The sequence below is a fragment of the Heloderma suspectum genome, chromosome 1, assembly GCF_057233095.1.
Source record: "Heloderma suspectum isolate Gila_16-S chromosome 1, 16-S_ref, whole genome shotgun sequence".
Classification (NCBI taxonomy): Eukaryota; Metazoa; Chordata; class Lepidosauria; order Squamata; family Helodermatidae; genus Heloderma; species Heloderma suspectum.
The window spans coordinates 225,387,337-225,409,472 of NC_139458.1; the positions used below are offsets into that span (position 1 = coordinate 225,387,337).

The 22,136-nt window shown below is 44.9% G+C and overlaps 2 protein-coding genes across 7 annotated transcripts in view; one reads left to right on the forward strand and one right to left on the reverse strand.

Moving 5' to 3' along the window:
* SLX9 (SLX9 ribosome biogenesis factor) overlaps positions 1-15,119 on the reverse strand; it is a 67,485-nt gene extending 52,366 nt beyond the window's left edge. For all 3 annotated transcript variants that reach the window (XR_014785854.1, XM_084820624.1, XM_084820635.1), the window contains exons 1-2: positions 14,943-15,119; positions 12,779-12,887 (exon numbers count right to left, since the gene is read on the reverse strand). Coding sequence is in view for 2 of the 3 variants with exons in the window: in XM_084820624.1 (XP_084676750.1) it covers positions 12,779-12,887; positions 14,943-15,071 (238 nt within the window). In the remaining variant the exon portion in view is untranslated. The remainder of the gene's footprint in view (positions 1-12,778; positions 12,888-14,942) is intronic.
* The window catches only part of ITGB2 (integrin subunit beta 2), a 98,205-nt gene continuing 90,944 nt past the window's right edge, over positions 14,876-22,136 (forward strand). Inside the window, exons 1-5 of one of the 4 annotated variants that reach the window (XM_084820536.1) lie at positions 15,842-15,976; positions 17,329-17,398; positions 18,664-18,835; positions 20,704-20,840; positions 21,816-21,901. The gene's annotated coding sequence lies outside the window, so the exon portion shown is untranslated. Of the gene's footprint in view, positions 16,094-17,328; positions 17,399-18,663; positions 18,836-20,703; positions 20,841-21,815; positions 21,902-22,136 lie in introns of all 4 variants that reach the window. The other 3 variants (XM_084820527.1, XM_084820516.1, XM_084820547.1) reach the window with 3 other exon arrangements.

Consider the following 22,136-nt stretch of genomic DNA (forward strand, 5'->3'; position numbering starts at 1 on the left):
ACTTTGGGGCCCAGATAGTTTTCTCATCCATCCTTCCAGTAGTTAGAAGAGGGATAGAAAGGGAATGAAAAATACTCTGGGTGAATGACTGGCTACGAAGGTGACGCCGACGAGATAGATTTGGATTCTGGGACCACGGGCTATACTTCCTGGAAGATGGGCTGTTGGCAAGGGACGGGTTGCACCTCACAAAGGACGGGAAGAATGTGTTTGGCCACAGCATGAAGAACTTCATCAGGAAGGCTTTAAACTGAATCCTATGGGGAAGGGAGATGTAATGTTGGGGGTAACAATGGACGTATGCGCATGCACTGCAACGGAGAGAACAGCTCTGATAGCGCCCTAGTCTTCAGACACATGTACGAAGAAAGCCAGACTATGAAGCACATGGTCTTCGATGTCTATATACTAATGCCCAGAGTATGGGAAACAAACAGAACGAACTTGAACTCTTAATACAGGAGGGAAATTATGACCTGATAGGTATAACTGAGACTTGGTGGGATGACTCTCATGACTGGAATACAGCAATTGAAGGATATAACTTGTTCAAAAAGAACAGGAGGAACAGAAAGGGAGGTGGGGTTGCACTGTATGTGAAAAATACATATCTCTGCACAGAAATACAGGAGGATGAGCTTGGTAGCCCCTCGAGAGCATCTGGATCAAAATAAATGGAGCACAGAATAAAAGGAACCTGGTGGTCGGAGTCTACTACCAGCCACCCAACCAACCAAGGAGAAGACGAGGATGAAACTTTTGAAAAGCAACTAGCCAATGTTTTAAGGAAGCATGATGTAGTAGTAATGGGGGACTTCAATTTCCCCGATATTTGTTGGGAAACAAATTCTGCAAAACATGGCCCCTCCAGGAAATTCCTGACTTGTGTGGTGGATAACTTCCTCCTACAGAAAATAGAGGAAGGAACTAGAGGATCGGCTATCCTTGACTTGATCCTAACCTACAGAGATGACTTAGTGGATAAAGTAGCAGTTACAGGAACTCTGGGGGAAAGCGACCATGTTGCACTTGAGTTCTTGGTTCTAAGGGAAGCAAAAGCCGAATGTAGTCAAATGCATACCCTGTATTTTAGGAAAACTGATTTTAATACTCTGAACAATGATCAGTAAGGTCCCATGGCAAGCGACGCTAACGAGAAAAGGAGTCCAAGATGGGTGGGAGCTTTTAAAAAAGGAAATTCTCAAGGCACTATCACAAACAATTCCAACAAGAAGAAAAGGTGGAAGACAACAGAAGAAGCCAATGTGGCTTCACAAAAAGCTTAGGGATGACCTGAAAACAAAAAAGGACACATACAGGAAGTGGAAAGAAGGCCAAGTAACAAAGGAAGAGTACAGGCAGGTAGCACAGAATTGCAGGGATGGCGTCAGGAAGGCTAAAGCTGAGAACGAGCTGAGGCTAGCGAGGGATGCTAAAAACAACAAAAAGGCTTTCTTCAGCTATGTGCATAGTAAAAGACAGAGGAAGGAAATGGTGGTTCAGCTATTAAATAAGGATGGCAAAATGATAACAGATGACAAAGAAAAGGCAGAGGTGCTCAATTCCTACTTTGGCTCACTCTTCTCCCTAAAGAGGGTCTATGACGCCCCTGGCAAAGGCGAAGGACAGGCTGAAGGGGCAGGATTGCAGCTTGGGATTGATAGGCATATGGTCAAGGAACACCTAATTACTTTGAATGAGTTCAAATCTCCAGGGCCAGATGAACTGCATCCTAGAGGAATAAAGGAACTGGCAGAAGAACTCTCAGAACCACTGTCTATTCTCTTTGAGAAATCATGGAGGACGGGGGAAGTGCCAGATGACTGGAGGAGGGCTAATGTTGTCCCTATCTTCAAACAGGGTAAAAAGGAGGAACCTGGGAACTACAGACCAGTCAGTCTGACATCAATCCCTGGGAAAATTCTGGAGCAGATCATAAAGCAATCCATCTGGAAGCACCTTGAAAACAATGCCATGATTACTCAAAGCCAACATGGATTTGTCAAAAACAAGTCCTGCCAGACAAATCTGATCTCATTTTTGGATCAAGTAACCTCCCTTGTGGACTGTGGGAATGCTGTAGACATCATATACCTCGACTTCAGCAAAGCTTTCGACAAAGTGCCCCATGATATCCTGATGAGCAAACTAGCTCAAAATGGGCTAGATGAAACAACGATCCAGTGGATCCACAGTTGGCTACAGAATCGGACTCAAAAAGTGCTTATCAATGGGACTTTCTCAAACTGGGGAGAGGTAACGAGTGGGGTACCGCAGGGCTCAGTCCTGGGCCCAGTGCTCTTCAACATTTGTATTAATGACTTGGAGGAGGAGGTGCAGGGAATGCTGATCAAATCTGCAGATGATACAAAACTGGGCGGGATAGCTAATACTTTGGAAGACAGAAACAAAATTCAAAGTGATCTAGATAGACTGGAGCGCTGGGCAGAAAACAACAGAATGACATTTAATAGGGATAAATGCCACATTCTGCACCTAGGAAAAAGAAACCAAATGCACAGTTACAAGATGGGGGATACGTGGCTCAACAACACTACAAGCGAGAAAGATCTTGGAATTGTTGTCGATCACAAGCTGAAGATGAGCCAACAATGTGATGTGGCTGCAAAAAAGGCAAATGCTGTTTTGGGCTGCATTCATAGAAGCATCGCTTCCAAATCCCGGGAAGTACTAGTTGCCCTCTAGTCAGCACTGGTTAGGCCTCATCTGGAGTACTGTGTCCAGTTCTGGGCACCACACTGGAAGAAGGATGCAGACAAACTGGAGAGGGTTCAGAGGAGGGCAACCAAGATGATCAGGGGACTGTAAACAAAGCCCTATGAAGAGAGACTGAAAGAACTGGGCATGTTTAGCCTTGAGAAGAGAAGACTGAGGGGAGATATGATAGCACTCTTCAAGTACCTGAAAGGTTGTCACAGAGAGGAAAGCCAGGATCTCTTCTCAATCATCCCAGAGTGCAGGACACGGAATAATGGGCTCAAGTGACAGGAAGCCAGATTCCGGCTGAACATCAGGAAAAACTTCCTGACTGTTAGAGCAATACGACAATGGAACCAATGACCTAGGGAGGTGGTGGGCTCTCCCACGCTGGAGGCGTTCGAGACGAGGCTGGACAGCCATCTGTCAGGGATGCTCTGACTTGGATTCCTGCATTGAGCAGGGGGTTGGACTCGATGGCCTTGTAGGCCCCTTCCAACCCTACTATTCTATGATTCCTTCAGAAAAACTCTTCCACTCCATCGTAACACTTTAGCCATTTTGCGACTTAGACTTCATGACTTCAACATCAAGTCGGGCACCAACCCCACCCCCACCCCACGTTTTTTGGTAACGTATTGCTGATGAAGAGATCTGGAGAGCATACAAACTTTCCCATAATTTTGTGCATATCTGGCTGGTCCGAAGGGAGATATTGCTTGATCGTGGAGTTTTAGTTTTTTTCTTATGGCCGGCACGGCTTACATTTGTGTTATTGCGATTCCTACTAGAGAACAGGCCTGGCACTGCAGGAGTTGGAGTAGTCCTTAGAGTAGTCCTGATGCAGTAAAGCCTTCAGGAAAAATTACACAGCTGTCAGAGGTGGGCACACTGTGACTGCCCCATCTGAGTGAAGCCACGCCCACTGGCACCCCTAGACACAGCCCCTGCCATGGTGTGCCTCTACAGCCCCCCGAGGAAGGGGTTGTCCAGTCCATTCCCCTGCGGGGGCTGCCTCACTCAGAGGGGAGTGAAGTACAGGGCACAAAGTCTCCCTCCAGGCCCAATGGACAGGCTGCAAATAGCATCTACCTCCTGCTGTGCTCAGTCCAATCTTATGCAGAATTAGGCATGCTTAAGCCCACTGAAATCAATGGGCCTAGATGTCCCTAACGTTGTGTGAGTTCATGCTGTAAGCCTTCCCAAACAGCACACAGCAACCCTTACAGCCATGCCTCCAGTGACCACTGCAACTCAGACTCCCACCATTCATGAAGCAACATGCCAACAACACCCCTACATTTGCCATGCATGCGCTGCTGGAGGAAAGGGGCTGCAGCTCAGTGACAGAGCACGTGCTTTGTGTTCAGGAAGTCCTAGGCTGAATTCCCTTGCCCAGGCAGGGCTGGAAAAGCTGCAGTGGAAAGCAGAAGCTGGTCAGTGTCAACAAGTCCATACTTGCCCAGTTATTTAGAAGATACTTTTGTGGTCTTGTAATGGAAACTCTTGCATGCACAGGCTATACTGCAGCACCCAAAACGGCTTCCATGAACTGGAACTAAAATATTGGCTGTAAGCAAATGGTAAGCCAGAATTGCCCCGGTTTGTCTCTAACTAGCCAGAGTTTGAAGCATGGATTGGTGGTTCGCTTCTGGATTCTGGCTTGGAGCAATTGGGCAGCCTGTACCAACATGCTTGCTTGTTACTGATAGGCCAGAATTCTTAGCAATTCTGGCCCACAGTTTTATGCAAAGCGGGCAAGTGACTTTGATTCCTAATATTGAGATCTCAAGCGATGCTGAATTCAGCACATCCCTAAGTAAGCCCTTTCAGTAACAGGTTATGTGTGTTGTTGAAAATGCAGCCCCCACCTAAAATATTTCTTGCCTTCTTTTATACCAGTGAGGAAGGGCCCATTCTCTTGAGCCCCTAGGTGGAACCCTATTGCTTGAATCATGCAAAAAAGAATCATCTTTTTTGCATGGCAGACCTTCCTAAGGAGTAATGGGCTGCTGTTGGGGACTTCTGACTTCTTTGCTTGGACCAGGAAACCGCACCGGTCCTGTTCTCCATTTACAGTGCTGGCCGGCTGCTTTCAGGACAAATGAGGGTCCTGAGGATTGTGCTCAGGACCAATGGGACACTACCTTTTTGTTTTTAGATGAACTTTTATTTTCTTCATAGACTTATAACCTGACAAACAGGTCTGTGGTTCTGTTTTCTTGGTTTGCTCGATTGTAGCCGGTGCATCCCCAGCACTGAGAGGAACTGGTACCACCAGCTAAGGGCGCAATCCTAACTAGATTGTGGTTCACAAGCAGGCCTGTCTTTCCTGGAGGGCAGAAAGTTCTTGCTGCCTGGAGCGTGAGATGCAAACAATCATGCTTCCAAAGCTGGGGTCGGGTTGTGGAGCAATGGCACCAGGAGGACACCACCGAGGCTCGGGACAGCTGTTCTAGATGAACTACATGTACTATCTGAAATGCTGCTCTTACTGCAGTGATAATTCAGATAAAAGGACACTGAGTGTGACACTGAGAATCCTAAAGAAAAGCAAACAAAGAGGGCTGCTCTTTCCCAATGGCAACAACATGGAAAAGTTCTGTATTACTAGCTGCTAAAAGACTAAATTTATAAGATTTTTGGCATATGTGGCATCACTGTAAGTAAAACAGCTAGGACAGAAGCAGTATTCAACAAGAGTAAGTCAGGAAATGAAGCTATACAATATTTAGTTGAAAGAAAGAAAGAAAGAAAGAAAGAAAGAAAGAAAGAAAGAAAGATTGATTTTCTATAATACTCTAAGAGCAGACTGTTGTCTGTTAACCTATTCGGCATTGGCTAAATGTCCACAGTGTCATAGAATGTCAAACATTGCAACTGCTGGGGGAAAGCTGACAGCAAGTGAAGGTCCAGTTTCTGGAAAAGTAGTCTTGCTAGGAGAAAAACGTCAGATCAAACCTAGGGACAGGAAGGGCTGTAGACAGGAAGGGAGTAGTCATACAATGGAGCTTTGGGACAGGAAGGCCCAAGGAGGAGCTGACTGGGGACAAAGAGGTGGGGGGTGAGGGGAAAGAGAGACTAAATACCACACACTGATTTGAAATCAGGCAGCCAAACTGTAGCTGCAAACCTCTAGTCATAATCTATTTCACTTAGGACGCAATCCTATGCATGTTTTGACAGAAAAAAGAGCCCTACGACTCTCAACATTCCCCAGTCAGCCATGCTTGGGGCTTAGGACTTTTTTCTGTGTAAACATGCACAGGATTGCGCCCTTAAAGTATTAGACTCTGTTTATACAGTACAATTATCCTGGGCTCAAAACTGATTTTTTTCTTATCCAACAAAACCATCTGTACATAAAATAAGACACTTAAAGCAAGGTCAGAGAACCCACAACCAATGGCAAAATCAGGAAGTCTCAACTCACCTCATTTTCATGTGAGAACATGTAACTAGAGGTTGAAAACAAGACCCACAGTCTTGCAGAGTGCCATCTAGCACCACAGTTGTCAGTCCTCTGTACCACTTCCAACCCTCCAGGCAGGGCCACTGACAGATGAGCAGGGATCACCCCAGCAGCAATCCCCACCCCAGCCCCAAGGTTGGAAGGCAGGGGTTTGCTTGGCTACTACATTGCTGAGAAGCCCAGAGGTGGGCATCGGTTGATTTCAACAATGCCCAAATGGATTAAGCCAGTGTTTCTCAAACTGTGGGTCGGGAGCAACCAGCGACCCTCAGCAAACCTTCAGTTGAGTCTCAGTGCTGCAGACCTCTTTGCTTGACTGCTCCACAGCAGGTATGGCAGCAGGAGTTGGTTAGAGAACAAGGCTAATATATTATTATTATCATTATTATTATTTTAAAAACTGGGATAAAGAGGAAGGGGATAACAAAAAGAAGCTGTTATAGGAGGAAGTGAAGTAAAAGTAATAGGAGGGAGGAATGAAATAAACTGGCCGTTGGAGGTAGGGTGCAAGTTAAGTGTGAAATAAAAAGGGGAGAAGAAATTATAGGAGATGGGTAAGAAGACTTTGAGAGGCATGTGGGTGGGAGGAGAAAAACAATATAAAATAAAAAGTTTTCTCTACTTAGAGCAGGAGTCATTAACTTTTTGGGGTCAGTGGCTACATTGGAATTTTGAGAGTATGTCATGGGTGCTCTCATAAAATGGCTACCATGGAGAGGCTTGCCATTCATAAAATGGCTGCCGTGGTGGGCGTGCCCAGTCACAAAATACTCATTTCCAAGGAGGCAAACTGATAAGAGTAACAGAAACATAACTAGCCCAAGAACCTAAGTACAAGGCAGAGGTAGGGGTCTGAGCTCCAAAATACAGAACCACTCTTTTGAACGCAAATAAAGGGCAGCATGGCAATCTCTCTACTGCATTTTAAAATAATAATCTTAAGAAATAGCCTGCTGGACACCAATATGAGTGTCTTGACGGCACATTGGTGCCCATGGGCACCATGTTGGAAACCCAGACCTAGAGCCTCTGGATCAGCAAATTCTTCCTCAAATGGGGAGGTTGAGTAATGATACCTCCAGAGCCAATGTCTGTATTTAACTTGAGGAAAGATGAATTATGGAACTCCCTGGTATGAACAACTGCCTGATTGTGCCAAAATCTGCTTCCATCTGCCACCATTTTGTGACTGGTGGACTTCAGTCATTTTCAGCTCTCTCTATTGGGCCCTGGGGGTAGAAAAATTGACATTCCCTTGATTAAACGGATATTCAAAGGAAACCATTTTAAATTAATGCTCTGCTGTATGAACTTTTATAATCACAAACCATAGACACAATTTCAGATCAAGCAAGTGACATCTACCACATTCCCTATTATACATTTGAACCTCCAAGGACATGAGTATTCTGGTCCTATTCCAGAATGTAATTAAGATTAAAGCACATGGGGAGAGCAATCCTATGGCCATTAGACACTGTGTAGACGGCCATAGGATTTTTCAGTTTCTGGAAACCAAGGTTAGCTGACCTCGGTTGCCAGAAATTACACTCTCCCCCGCCAGCCACCACGGTTCTTTCTGTGCTGCCGCCATCTTCGCACTTGTAAACAGAGCATGGAGAGGGCAAAAAGGGACAGTCCTGGGGGTGGGGAGGGAGGAGACAGCAGAAGCCGCTTTAGACAACTTCCTATCAGCTCTCTGGGCCCCTTCCCACCCCCTCACCGAAGCCACAGCTAGACACAAATGCAGGGCGGCTGGAGTATGAAGGAGAGGGTCCCCTCTGTGCTCCGTCCACCCTGCATAGGATAGGCATCAGCCTCCAAGTTTGGATGCTGATGTCTACCTTGATAGGATCATGCCCTTAAAAGCTATTCTCATGAGCTACGGTCAGGGCCAGAAATATTGGAACAAGGATAACTGTTTTGGCAGTTGGCCTCTGTATACCACCACACTGAAGTTGAAAGGAAACACACCCAGATGGGAGCGAAGTCAGGACTTCCAGCTGTAATTCAAGGGGCTTGACAAAAGTGGGGCACTAACCATTCAGGAAGGACCGCCAGTGGCATACACCCCCCCCCCATCGTTGGTGGCTCATAAGTAATGGAACAAACCAACATCATTTCAAACTTAAGGATCTCCTTTAATACCTGGATGAAAATCCTTTGCAGTCAATGACTGCCTGAAGTCTGGAACCCATGGACATGGCCAAATGCTGAGTTTCCTCCCTCGAGATGCTTTGCCAGGCCTTTCCTGCAGCTGCCTTCAGCTGCTGCTTATTCGTGGGTCTTTCTGCCTTCAATCTTGCCTTCAGTAAGTGAAAAGCATGCTCTATTGGGTTGAGATCAGGTGACTGACTTGGCCATTCAAGAACATCCCACTTTTTTGCCTTGAGAAACTCTTGGGTAGATTTTGCTGTATGCTTTGGGTCATTATTCATCTGCAATATGAAGCAGCACCCTATCAGTTTCGCAGCATTCAGCTGAATCTGAGCAGCAAGTATAGCCCTATACACTTCAGAATTGATCCTACTGCTTTTATCAGCAGTCAGGTCATCAGTAAACACCAGTGACCCAGTTCCATTGGCAGCCATACATGCCCATGCCATAACACTGCCTCCACCATGTTTGACAGATGATGTGGTATGCTTTGGGTCATGAGCTGTTCCTTTCCTTCTCCATACTTTTCTCTTCCCATCCTTCTGGTACAAGTTAATCTTGGTTTCATTAGCCCAAAGAATCTTATTCCAGAACTGGGCAGGCTTTTTTAGGTGTTTGCTGGCAAAGGCTAATCTGGCCTTTCGGTTCTTGAGCGTTACCAGTGGTTTGTACCTTGTTGTGAAGCCTCTGTATTTACACTCATAAAGCCATCTCTTGAATGTAGATGTTGACAGTGACATGCCTACCTCCGCAAGAGCGTTCTTGACCTGGCTAGATGTTGTGAAAGGGTTCCTCTTCACCCGGAGCGGAATTCTGCGGTCATCCACTTTAGTTGTCTTCTGTGGTCTTCCAGGCCTTTTGCTGTTGCTGAGCTTGCCAGTTAAGTCCTTCTTTTTCAGGATGTTCCAAACTGTTGTGCTGGCCAATCCCACTGTTTTTGCGATCTCTCTGATGGGTTCATTTTGTTTCCTCAGCCTAATGATGGCCTCCTTCACTCGCATGGACCGCTCTTTGGACCTCATGTTGGGAGTTCCAGTGAACAGCTACCAAAGGCAAATGTAACACTCAAAACCACCTCCAGGCCTTTTATCTGCTTGATTGGTCATGGGGTACCCAGGAAACAGGCCACACCTGGCCATGCAGCTGCTTGTCAGCCATTCATTCCATTACTTATGAGCCACCAACGATGGGTGTGTGTATGCCACTGGCTGTCCTTCCTGAATGGTTAGTGCCCACTTTTGTCAAACCCCTTGAATTACAGCTGAAAGTCCTGCCTTCGCTCCCATCTGGGTGTGTTTCCTTTCACCTTCAGTGTGGTGGTGTACAGAGGCCAACTGCCAAAACAGTTATCCTTGTTCTGATATTTCTGGCCCTGACTGTACTTCTTTAATCAGAGTTATGGAACTCAGTACATTGTATAACTGAGCACTTCTCTATGTCTCAAGCCCTAGAAATATCTACATATGTTCAAAATGCTATCCATTAGCATACTCTTAATACCCAGAAGGATTCAGAAAGCTTATGGAATGAGGGAAGAGAGAATCCCTTCAGGACTATTTGTTACCAGTGGGTTAAAAAAGAATACAGGAACAGAAATTGATACATTATAAGGATTTTTCCTTCATTTGAATAGGTGTTGCCAGGGATGAGCTGCTTAGACAAACAGAATTACAAGAGCAGTTGTCCACAGACCTTTGTCTTTGACTATCAGCCTGATATAATTTGTAGCTGCCACTGACCGCACAACGTATTTCTACTGATTCCATTTATGAGAAACTCCTTCTCCCCTCTCTCAGTACAAGGAAGAGAAGAAGGAATAGGGATGGAATTCAGGATGATGGAAAGGCCTAGCCTACCTAGTTATTTTATCTATGCATGTATGTATGTGTTTATTTATGGTATCTATATACCGCTGAATATAATAAAATCTCTCCGCAGTTTTAAAGGGTAGGCCCAGCCTATTTCATTTTCATTATCTTAGAGTATCAGTATTTGACCTTTTACTTGTGTTAACAGAAAATAGAAATACACATTTCACTAGTATGTTCCATCTATAAAACAGGCAATTTTTTCCACCCTGTCTTCTGAAGTTTGGACTTTAAAGAAGCAGACTGAAGAAATTCCATACAAGATTTTGTTAATGCACAGAGCTAGGATATGATGACTGGCCTGCACCAACAATGCCTGTAATATAATACAAGTTGACTAATCCTAGATTTGGGCTCCTAGGAGCTAGACTCTCAATTATCAGGCTCCTTTCCCCAACATTTCAGTTTGTCTCTATTAATACTAACATTTTTCTCCCTAGGATGAGGAGGATGTGAGCCCCAAGCTTGTACAGGCTCTCCCTGCTCTATTCTCTCTGGGTGGAAAGCAAAGTATGATCCAGCAGAATACTTGGTTCATGTGTAGATGGGATCTCCCTTCTCATCCCAGGGAACAAAAGGTTAATATAAACTGGGGTGAAGACTGTTCAACAAAGAATTTCATTTTTTCCCCATTACCCTACAAGATCATTATATTAAAAATGCAGCGAATGGATATAACAACTACCTTTGTCAATATTTACTGAACAAAAAATGCTTAATGCATTTTAACAGTTCGAAGACTGAAATAGAAACAAGTAGGATTAAATGCTGATTTTAAATCATTTGTCTGTAATACTTGATTTTTAAGACAGACAGACTTATATCTGGGGAAAAGCCCTTAGGAAGCTGTTGGTAGGTCACAGAGAATTTTACTGTACTGTAATCAGAGATGCATAGAAAGAAAATTTGCCTGCCTCATAAAAGCACTGAGAGCATTTCTCAATAGCCTTTCTAAAGTGAAAAATTACTTTTCAACAGCACTTTTAGTAAAGTTTTACATAAGGAAATGACACCCTAGTAACTCTCAATGGTTATTACATAGAGACCCATTTAATATTACAATTAAAAGCAACAGCAAGCCTTAGGCTTTCACATTCCCCTCTCCCTCAACCTCCTCTGGCATGGCTGCAAGATCAGAAGCATCCATTTTAACATCTAAACTATGGTTTGGTAACAAGCCATGGTTTGAACCATGGCTTGATTTTGGCTGGTTTCAACAAACCTTAGTTTAGGGAGCAATCCTATGTGGATTGCCAGTCGCCTCTGACCCTGGATCTCCCCCTCACTCCCCCCGCTCTGCTTTCATGGCTAGATAGCCGATTTCGGCTGTCTAGCCGCGGCACCTCAGAGTGTGGGAAGAGGTGGCCGGATGACACATAGGATGTGTCATACCGGCATTTCTGCACCCCCCAGCCTGGCGAACACCCCATTTTCACCACTCCGCGCTGCTCTTACAGGCGTGGAGCGCAGGGCTGATCCATGCTGCCTATGAGGCAGCACGGGAGAGGGGGTTGGTTCTCCGGGAACTAACCCTGGAGTGCGGGCTCCGAGGCTGGTTCCCAGCCTATTCTATGGCTGTCTAGCTGCTGACTAGCAGCCATAGTCTAGGCTATGACTAGCATTAGATTGCACTAATCAGAGTTCCCTGAAGTTCAGATAGCTAGCTAGTCTAAAAGTGAAAGCAGATGTTTTCTATCTCCTCGTGGCCACACCAGAAAAGGAGAGGAACATGTATGTAGCACTAAACTATAGTTTAGAGTTATTCTATTTATTTATTATTACATTTATATCCCTTTTTTCCACTTGCAAGATGGCTTACATGGTCCTCCTCCTCTCCATTTGATCCTCACAACAACCCTGTGTGGTAGGTTAGGCTGGCCCAAAGTTACCCAGTGAGCTTCATGGCCAAGTGGGGACTAGAAGCGGAATCTCCAGAGTCCAACACTCTAACCACTACACCACCCTAGTTCTGTTTTGCATATAGTTACAAAGCTAATGGAGGCTGCCTAAATTTCCACAGTGCAGCATTAATTAATGTTGTTATTATAAAATAAAAAGATTCCTTAACATTCATAACCAGAACTCTCAAAGCAATTAAAAAATAGAAGCTGGCTACAGTGTTCTTTTTGTAAGCCACAACTAATACCACTCAGTCCTAGCAGTGGATTCAAAAAAGCATCTCACTAATAGCAGGTATGTTCAGATGGGTAGGGTACTCTGCTACACTATTTTGCCCTACAACTTCCATCACCATGGCTCATGCTGACTAGGGTTGATGGAAGCTGTAAGCCAAATATCTGGAGGGCCACAAGTTGCCCTCCCCTGTCTTAAGCTGTATGCAAGTAATGTTAATGTGGCAACTGCTTACCTCAAAATTAATTTGTTTACATCTTCTGGTAGCCTAAAATTCCACAGTTGAGGATAAGTAACACCCTTTTCCCTGGAAAGTGTCTTGACTCATCCGGAAGAATCCATCAACTCTGAAGTGATTCTAGATGCAGCCAAGTTCTGCGTTTCTACTCATTAAGAGAGGCATATGTGTCAGAAGATCCTGAATTCTTACCTTTTATGATTGAAACAATGCTTCTCGAACCAGTGTCTAACTTCTTCACCAGTGTTTTAGGATCAATCTTCACCCCAGCAAATACATTTGAGGTCCAAAATGCTTGGTCCTGGCATGGGTAAAAATAAAAATGTGATGTACCTCAAAGATGATTCTCCCCGCACCTGAAAGGACTTCAATTGCACTATCCAGATATGTGTCCTATATCACCATCTAGTGGAGAACACATCATTATGGAATTAGGCTCTCTTGAATGGGTCTACTACTATAGTTTTGTCTCAGGTGTTGCAAATAGGAGTCAGGGACTAGGCAAATGGTTAACAAACTGAAGTTAATGGTTCTCAGTTACTGTTATTTCTCACATACAGGGATGGTGTCCTATGTTCTGTAGAGAAGAAATTGAGAGAAGAAAACAAGGCAATTTATTTGAAGTTTTCACAGGCAAAGTAAACCACAACTTGGCTGAAGCATCCATGTGATGTAGTTGCTCTCTCTGGGGATCTGATGCAAGATTAACTGTGCTGTCGGCTTATAGGAGTGAAGATGCCTCCATTATGCTCTGCTTGTATATTTGTAAATAAAACATAGATAACAAAAACAACAAATGTCAATCCAGTGCTCTTTTATCCAAAGAAAATGAAATATTGTAATGCTATCTTTGGAACTTCTTACTCAAGAGTGGGAAGCACCTTTATTTTCTGTGAGTCCACAATTATAATTTATGTTAGAATCTTGAGACAGTCTGAAGATCTGCAAAATATTCTAATACTATCATGTTGTTCTTTTGAAAATACAGGGCATCCTTCTGCTACATCAGAGACTATTAAAGGTGCAATGTACTATTAAATCAATTCTGCTTTGGAATTTTTTTCAGCAGAAGACATGAAGAGCCACTGACTAAAATATGCACTGGATTGCAGACTAATAAGAATTGATTGGAAGTAAACACAAAATAAAATCAGGAGCAGGGAGACAGAGAAATGACAAACCACATGACTCATAAATATATGACAGGAGTTTCCCCAGCTAGCTTGGGCCCCAACGAATTGATTGGAAACAAACACAACATACAGCCAGGGGCAGGAGATTCAATGAACACAGCAGGCTGGGAAAGACACATAGCAATACATATGCCATGAGTATTAAAATATGTCAAGACAGGCAACTCTATCCACTGACAGGATATCACTATTCACTTGTAGCTGTTTTTCAGATGAGTTTGTGCTATTTATCACACCTTGCTTCAATGAGCTCAAAGGAACATATGCAGGAGTTCTCACTTTATTGACACAACCACCCAGTTAGGGTAAATGAGGCTCTGTGAGTGATTGGCCTAAGGTCACTCAGTGAGGCTGAGCAGGGATTTAACCCCAACTCTCTAGAATCCAAGCCTACCACTTTGTCCACTTACACCACACCAGCTAGGAAATGGGAAACAAGGGTTAGAAGACATGCCCCTTAATGAGAGTTCAGCACTGAGCTGAGAGCTGGTGTTGATTTGAAAGGGGAACCAGGTACAGGAAAGGAACTTGAGTAGGTCTGCATTAGTGTGGGGGAAGAAGTGGTACTAAGATGTAACAGTAATATTAAATGTTTATATGACACTAGAAATAGTGTTGTTGTTTTCCTTCTTGAGGTTTTATGTTTAACCTCTGGGGCTCCCTGAGCCTCTTGGGAGTGGAGAATAAGAATCTGAGAACACAAACCTATGCAGGTTTCCTCAGAAGAAAGTCCCACTCCCCACTGAGTGTTTAAGATCCTACTGAGTGTGTTTAGGATCGTAACCTAAACACACGTACATCGAGGAGCCAATGGCGTAAATACAATACAGGAGAAAGCTTCCATCGTTAAGGGCACTTCAGCAATGGAAAATTCTGTCTTGGGATGTTACTGAAACTCGTTCCATGGGGGTCTTCAAGACAGGCATCTTGCAGCATGTCCTGTGTTTGGGATTTACAAATAACTGTACATAACACCGCGGCCTCACAGCCCTGATCCTCCAGCGTTAAAGCCAATCTAAAAGCCCGTTAAGTGCGTAGGAAGGAAGAGTTAATAAGCGGCCCCGTCCTCACGTCCTGTCCACGTGGGAACGCCCGCACACAGGTCCTGCGCTTTCTCCGTCCTCCCCTCGCGCGGCCAGCGCTCCCCTGCCGCCCCACGCTACCTTTCCCATAAAAGCGCCGCAGGTCAAAGCATCTGGCGGAAGTTCGTCCTCGTCCAAACCCTGCCGTGGCTTCGCTGATTTCGGCGCTGCCGGATGCAGCCGCGGTCGCTTCTTCGCTTTGCCTGCCATGGCAGCGAAAAGCGGGCCGGCCTGCCGAAGAACGGCCCGGACCCGGGCAAGAGCGAAGGGCGGAAGCGAGGGGGAGGCCCCTGCGCCACGCGAAGGATCTCCCCGGGAAGCCGATGCGTGCGGTGTAAGGTCCGGCCCTGCCTGCTCGACCGGGGAAGGGCGGGCAGCCGCTGCACGCCACGAGTGCGAGCTTCCGAGAATAGCCCAGGCGCCGTCGGCCGCTCCACGCGTGCCTTTGACTCGTGACCCCGGGGGCCGGGTCTCCCGGGGAGGTTCGGGCCGGAGGGCGGCGGGAGAGAGCCTGGAAGACGGAGCGTTGTGGCCTAGGCACGGTGACCGGCGGGGGGCTGATGAAGGAGCAAATATTGAAATCATGAGGCCAAGAGAAGGAGGAGGCTGCAGGAACCCTTGAACTTCTGGTCAGCCCCTGAGGGGTGATGCTCACCCTGCCCCCTTCCCTTCGGCAGTAGACTGCATCCTAGCAGGAACTTGTGTCCTTCAGTGCCCACGTTTGTTGAAGCCCGGAGGAACGTTGTCCCACCCAGCACCAAACCACTGAGGGCAAAGAAGTAACAACCCCCGCCCCCACACATCCACGCAGACATCCTGAAAGTTTGGAATATGAAACGATGTTTTTAGAGTGAGAAACCCTTTCTTTGAAGGAGAAGAGGGCTGATTCTTTCTTAAAAGGACATTTCTCAGGAAACAATAGGGAGGCGGCAAACTAGTTTTGTCCTAGTTTCAAGCGAACTGTCATGACTTCCTGTTCCGGTTTTTTGGGTCTGCAGACACAATGTTTTACTGTTCCTCGCGCTCGCTCTCGCTGTCTCACGCGCGCGCGCACACCTCCACAAAAATGCAAGCCACCACGCCTGGGCACTGTTCACCTCAGAAGTGAGAAACAGGTGAGGGTTACACTGGTCATTATTGGTGCTTTTAAAACCTGGCTCGTGGATATATCTGCTGCTTTGTTCTGGCCCACCTTTCTCCAAGGTTAACAGTGCAAGTGGATGTTTACTCAGGTAAATCTGGATGCGTTCAGTGGAGCTTACTCAAATAAGTGTGCTTATGATTGCAGCCTAAATCGTTGCTGCTTATGGGATTGAACAATCATAAAAATGACTTCAATTTTTATTATTTTAAAATCTACCCTGATCAATAATAAAATCACAGTGTAAATCTCAGTGACTCCATATTTATCTTTTATTGGCTGTTCCTTTTATTAAACAGCATTTTACAGAATATATACTCAAGATCACAGCTGAGTGTACCTATTGCTATAGCCAATTTTTGATCACTTCTCTATTGATATATGAGTGCATTATAAAAATCAAAATAGTATGTTGTTTGGACATAAAAGTGTAAAGTGCCCAGGACAGAAAATAGTGGTGAAAATGGTTCTCATCATAGGCTATTTCAGAAGATTCCACCCTTAAAGGCAGCCTAAAAATAATTTTAGACAAATAGAAGTATTCAACCTTTTCAGTATCAGTGTCTACATTTACTCCAAATATGCAATACAGGACCCACATTTTAATTTGATACCATATGTGTGTATGGTGGTGGTAGTGTCATGGTGCAGATCTCATGGAGAACATTGTCTGCTAAACATTTAGGCCCAATTTATACATAGACTTTTGGTCCAAGAGCTGTTTCTATGGACCACTCCCACACCACTTGAGTGACAGTAAAACATGAACCATGTGTTGAGACAGCAGATCTCCCCATGCATGAAGGTTTTATTGTATTTTATGAATTTGTGCCACAGCCACTTTTTCTACTGATGAAACTAGGAGAGATCCAATATTGATTTTAGAGATGGTGATGGAATATAAGGCTAGAGGTAGCCCCAGATGTATTGGTGTGCAGGGCAGCACAGTGTGTGTGTGGCACATGGGGGGTGGGGGTGGCACAACAGCAAACAACAAGGAGTCTCTGGATCCACTGTGGATGCAGTCAAACTTAAGGTAAACTGTATAAGAAAGATAGATAGACTAACAACAGAGTATTAAAACATTTTTTTTAAGCTGAACTATTCAGCTTCAGTCCTCATTAATAGCTGTGCTGTTAACTAGGTATGGGGGTGGCAGTTTGGAATGCTTGGAGATGAAAGTTCCATAGGAGAAAAAAAGGTGTGAATGGCTAACGAATTGTCCTCCAGATTAAGGCCATTTGGACTAAGAGTTCTGAGTCTATAGATGCAGAAGTTTTTCCTTTTGTCAATAATATCCTGGTCTTTTGTTTGTTCTGTTGGAAGCAACTATAAATCTAAGAGACTATGTGAAGGTGAGCTGAAATATCTTGCAACAGGCTGCTCCAGCTTTTTGGTAAGAATTGCAGATTTTTGGTTATTTTATCTTTTTTAGAGTGCAGTCCTATGGCTCCTAGGCAGAGTCTGGGGAGCCATAGGGTATTTTGAATTCCCGGATCTGAAGTCAGAGTCAGTGCTCTGACCTCAGACCCAGGAGTCCGAGCTCCCCATTGCCTCACAGCTGGCACAGATATAACCATGCCAGCTGCCACTCCAAAAGTGACCTTGGAGAAGACAGAAAGGGGACAGGAAGGAGGGGACTGCGGAAGCCAAGATATGAGCTTTCCCCAGCCACCGTCTCTCCCCCTCCCCTTCCCTGATGCCTCAGGTAGACAGACGAAGATGCCTGTCTAGCTAAAATGTAGAGCACCAGTAGCACGGAGGTGAAGATCGCCTCTGTGCTCCTCCCACTCTGCATAGGATCCCCGTCGGCCTCCAAGTCTGGAGTCTGACAGGAATCCTGATAGGCTTGCACCCTTAGAGAGCAAAATGAAAGGCATTGCAAAACCAGAAACCAAAGAAGAAGCTTTTCCTGTGAAAGTGCAGATATACCATTTAACTGACGATTTGGGATTCACAGTTGTGTGAGATTTTTACCTAGAAAATTAGAGTGTGCTGTTGTCCAGCTATCAAATAGAATTCAAATTTATAATTGTCCTACATTTTTACTTCATCTCCTTTTAGATTTATATGCAGAACAAATGTTTATGTAAGTATTCATAATATCAGGTCGTTCACTACTATTTTAGTAAGATTTCAGAAAATGGCTGCCCATGTATGAGACATACTCTCATACAACTCCCTGAAAAGTTGCTTCAGAGGCAGGATGTGGCCCACCCTCACAGTGGGCTAGCAACATTTCACTACAATGTGTAGTGATCTGCTTCCTCCTTCAGTGATTGCAGAAGTTTGCAAAGTGACTCTAGGAAGCATAACACTCAAATTATGGGGAAGAGAGGTAGAGGGGACCTAACCCCCTTTCCTTTTGTGATTGCTCCCTTAGCCACTGTCTTAAGAAGGCTATAGGGGGCATGATCTTACTAAAATTGGAGGGAATCCGTAGGTATGTCTGGAAAATTTAATTAAGATCCCTTCCTCCCATAATTCGAGCACTGAGGAAAGATCACTTCCTCTAAAGTGGCACAGCAGGGGTAAAAAGGGAGGGCAGGTCCACTCCTTAATCTCAGATGTGTGTCAGATGAGTTTTAACTGAGGTTTTATACTGGTGAGAGAAATTGTTGTACTTTGTAGGAGGTTTTGATCTCTTGTTCTACTTTGCAGGAGGTTTTGATCTCTTGTTCTACTTTGCAGGAGGTTTTGATCTCTTGCAATTCTGTAGTTCACTGAAAGGCTGTCAGAACATTTTCAGTAGCACACCCCCTTACCTAGTTATTCGTTACTACTTGATCACTTCCCTGGCACCAGCAACAGTTCTAGGAAAGATTGATATCTGGTGAGTCTCTGCAGATTCTGAGTATAGTGAAATAAAGAATTAAGCTAACACTCTTGTCAACACAGGGGAGTGAACTGGCAGTAAGTATGAGCAAATTCCAGAATGCAAGTTGTGCAGGTAAGTAGAGGTACACAAACATGTTAATTGCTGGCAAGCCCAGTTTTAGACCCTGCCCTTTTCTGGTGACATCACACTGAGACTCAGATATGCTTAAAAACCAGCAAGGTTTCTCACTGCTTTCCATGTGTCTCTGAGGCTCAGGGTGACAGGAATAAGTCAGCAGAGGAAGGACAAAATCTGTCTGAGGTATTGAACTCATCAGAGATGAACCACAGAAATACCCAACTCTCCACTTCAAGAAAGGGCAGGATTGGTGGCAAGCACAAATTTTGGAGCATAGGAGGAGCCCTGCTGAAGCAGACCAAAGATCCATCTAGTCCAGGATACTGCTTCTCACAGTGGCCACCAGTTTCCTCCAGGGGGCTGTCTTCAGAGGGAATTTCCTGAGGATTGGGAGCATTTTGAGGTTGTTCATGGCACATGATGTCATGGCCTATGCACTGCCAACCAGCAGCTTCTGTCTTGAAAAGCCACATTTTCATGACGTTATCAGAACCACACCACACTTCCTTTTCACCAGTGGGAGTAACTAACCTCCGTTTCCCATTGAGAGCCATGATCATGCACTTTTCTATATTTGTCTTACTTCACTTCTCTGATGCTTGCAGTAAAAATGGGTTGGAAGCTGTATGACAGTTTGCTGAAATGGGGCAAATGTGTTCTTAAAAAGGTCTTCAGGAAACCCAGGTGGGAATCTGGAGTTGAGAGGTTACTGCCCTCTTCACCACCTTACCCAGAAAAGGATGATTTGGGGCTGGATGACAGTTGTCTAAGTTCAAAGGATCTGTGTTGGTTCCCTCGGTAAGGGTTGCACCACTGCTGCCTTAATGGTAGCAGGATCATTCCCTGCCTCAAGGAGGAATTAACTACCTCTGAAGTGTTCAACCTCATCCTGGATGCTTTTAATAACTACAGTGGGCAAGGTTCTAGAGAACAGGTGGTAAGTCTTGAACTTCCAAAGAGCTTGTCCACATCCTCTGTCTGAACAAGCTGAAATGTATTCATAACAGCTTGATAAGTGGATGCACTTCCTACATGCATCTTTGACCCTGTTACCCCTCTGAGACCCTGTTACAACTATGGCATCTAATTCTAAACAAATATGAGCAATATGGTTGGCAAGGGCTGCTCAACCAATAAGAGGCTCTCCCCTCTAGGCAATACTCCCCTTAATGACAATCTTGAGAACAAGCCTCATTGACCACCATGGGAGTTACTTCTGACTAGACCGCCTGGACCTATGCCCGATTCCACCCATTTTTTTCCTTTCTTCTAAATACCAGGCTACTGCATTAGCAGGCACCCCTGAATAAATGTGCCATTGCGCAATAGCGCATTTTTGGGAACAAGCTTCATTGACTACAACAGCAGGCAGCCCTGAACGAATGTGCTATCATGCAATAGCGCAAATGCATGTTAGTGCTATTTTGTGATTCAGTGATAGAGTGATGGCGAGATACTGACATAGAGGGCATGCGTATTGATGTAAAATCTGTGCAATACTGTTCTAATGAGATAGTGCCTTAATGTTTAATACGAAAACTGGACTATGATGCTTGCGGCATCGTTTCCCGGGTCCAAAGGACACAAAGGAATATTAGCTGTGGATCCTCCCCACATGCAGTTCTGGGGAAGTGACCTAAGATATACCTGATTTTCAGGCTGTAGTGGGAGTACTTGCTTGCCCATGATAGCATGCTTATACGCACTACTGATCTAGCACTTACTTTCAATGTTTTTTTTTAAAGTTCGTCACTCGGCGTCCTGCTCCAAAATGCAGTGAAACTTCTGGAAAACGGGGAGGAAAAGTGTTGAGTCAATGAGGTCACAGGCAGCTGAGCGATACACCCCCGTGGGCAGGACTATGATATTGACACAAGTGCAGGTGATGGAACACACCCCAAAATAACCAAGCTGAAGTAAAGAGGAAAAGTTGGGCTATAACCAGTCTCGGAAGAACCAGTTTTTCCATGATAAACTCCGGGGTGACTGCTGGATGGCCATGACATCATGTATCCCTAATGTCCTCCACACGCAACCAGGTTGGAGTAAATCGCTGGTGGAAACATGCCCCAGGTCTCAGTTATACAGGCAGGATCAATGCATTCATCTCTGATGAGGTCATTGATAATGAACACCTCTCCATTCACTCCTCTGGTATTCATTAGCGGCACCTTCAGACTCAAGGAGCCTCCACACCAGCCACTGTTATCAAGGCTGGATGACGGAGTGGAAAGGGAGGTAGTGTAGCAGTGATGAATAAAAGGACATGAACTGATTAAAAAAAACCCAGCATATTAATAAAATATTAAATCAGCTGGATAGCATGCTGGAAGGCCTAAGTAAATAAAAAGGTCTGTGCCTAGCACCAAGAAGACATTAGGCTTGGCAACAGGCACGGTTATCTGGGGACGGAATTCCAGCAAGCGGTGACATAACTGAGAAGGCTCCTCCAGCAACTGCACATCTCACTTTGGGAGGTAGCAGGTGGGCAGGAGGGGAGGGCCCAGAGTGGGGCCTCTGGTAATGTTTGGACAGGCTGATGTGGGAGACCTATACATGACCTTATGGAGAGTGCTCCTTAAAGAGCAGCCAGCCTGAAAAGAGCTCAGGTGTTCTCTCCGTAAAGCTGAAGGAAAAGCACCCTTCCTAGGAGTAAAGTTCCAGTCTGAATTGTACACATTCTGTGGATCTGAGCAGTTTTGAACTGATGACTTGTTTCAAAGAAGCTTGCCACACTCCCTCAGTTCTCACTTCCTCCACAACCCACAGAGGCAAGATATATAATATCATTACAAAGAAGGAAGAGGCGTAGCCTTTAACTGTTCTCAAAAAATGTGTTGGTTTTTCTCATTTTTAGAGAAGGAACTGCTCAGAAGAGAGAGAAGTTTACTTTCTTACAACGGGCAAAGATAGCTGAGAAGAAACCACAGAGACTACTTGGATGTATGTTTTTACATTGTTTATTTTCTGTGTATTTTTCCCCCTAATTTGGAAGGATGGTAACTATCATGTGTCTTGTATATGTGTAATTCATTTGCTCGGTTTCCCCCCAAAAAAGGTCTATACATTAATATTGCAGTTTACTTATTATGCTTAATGAGTGTCAGTCAACCCACAGTTTATGCCATGTATAATGGTCATAAATTATATTCAGAATGGTCAATCTGTATTCTCTCCC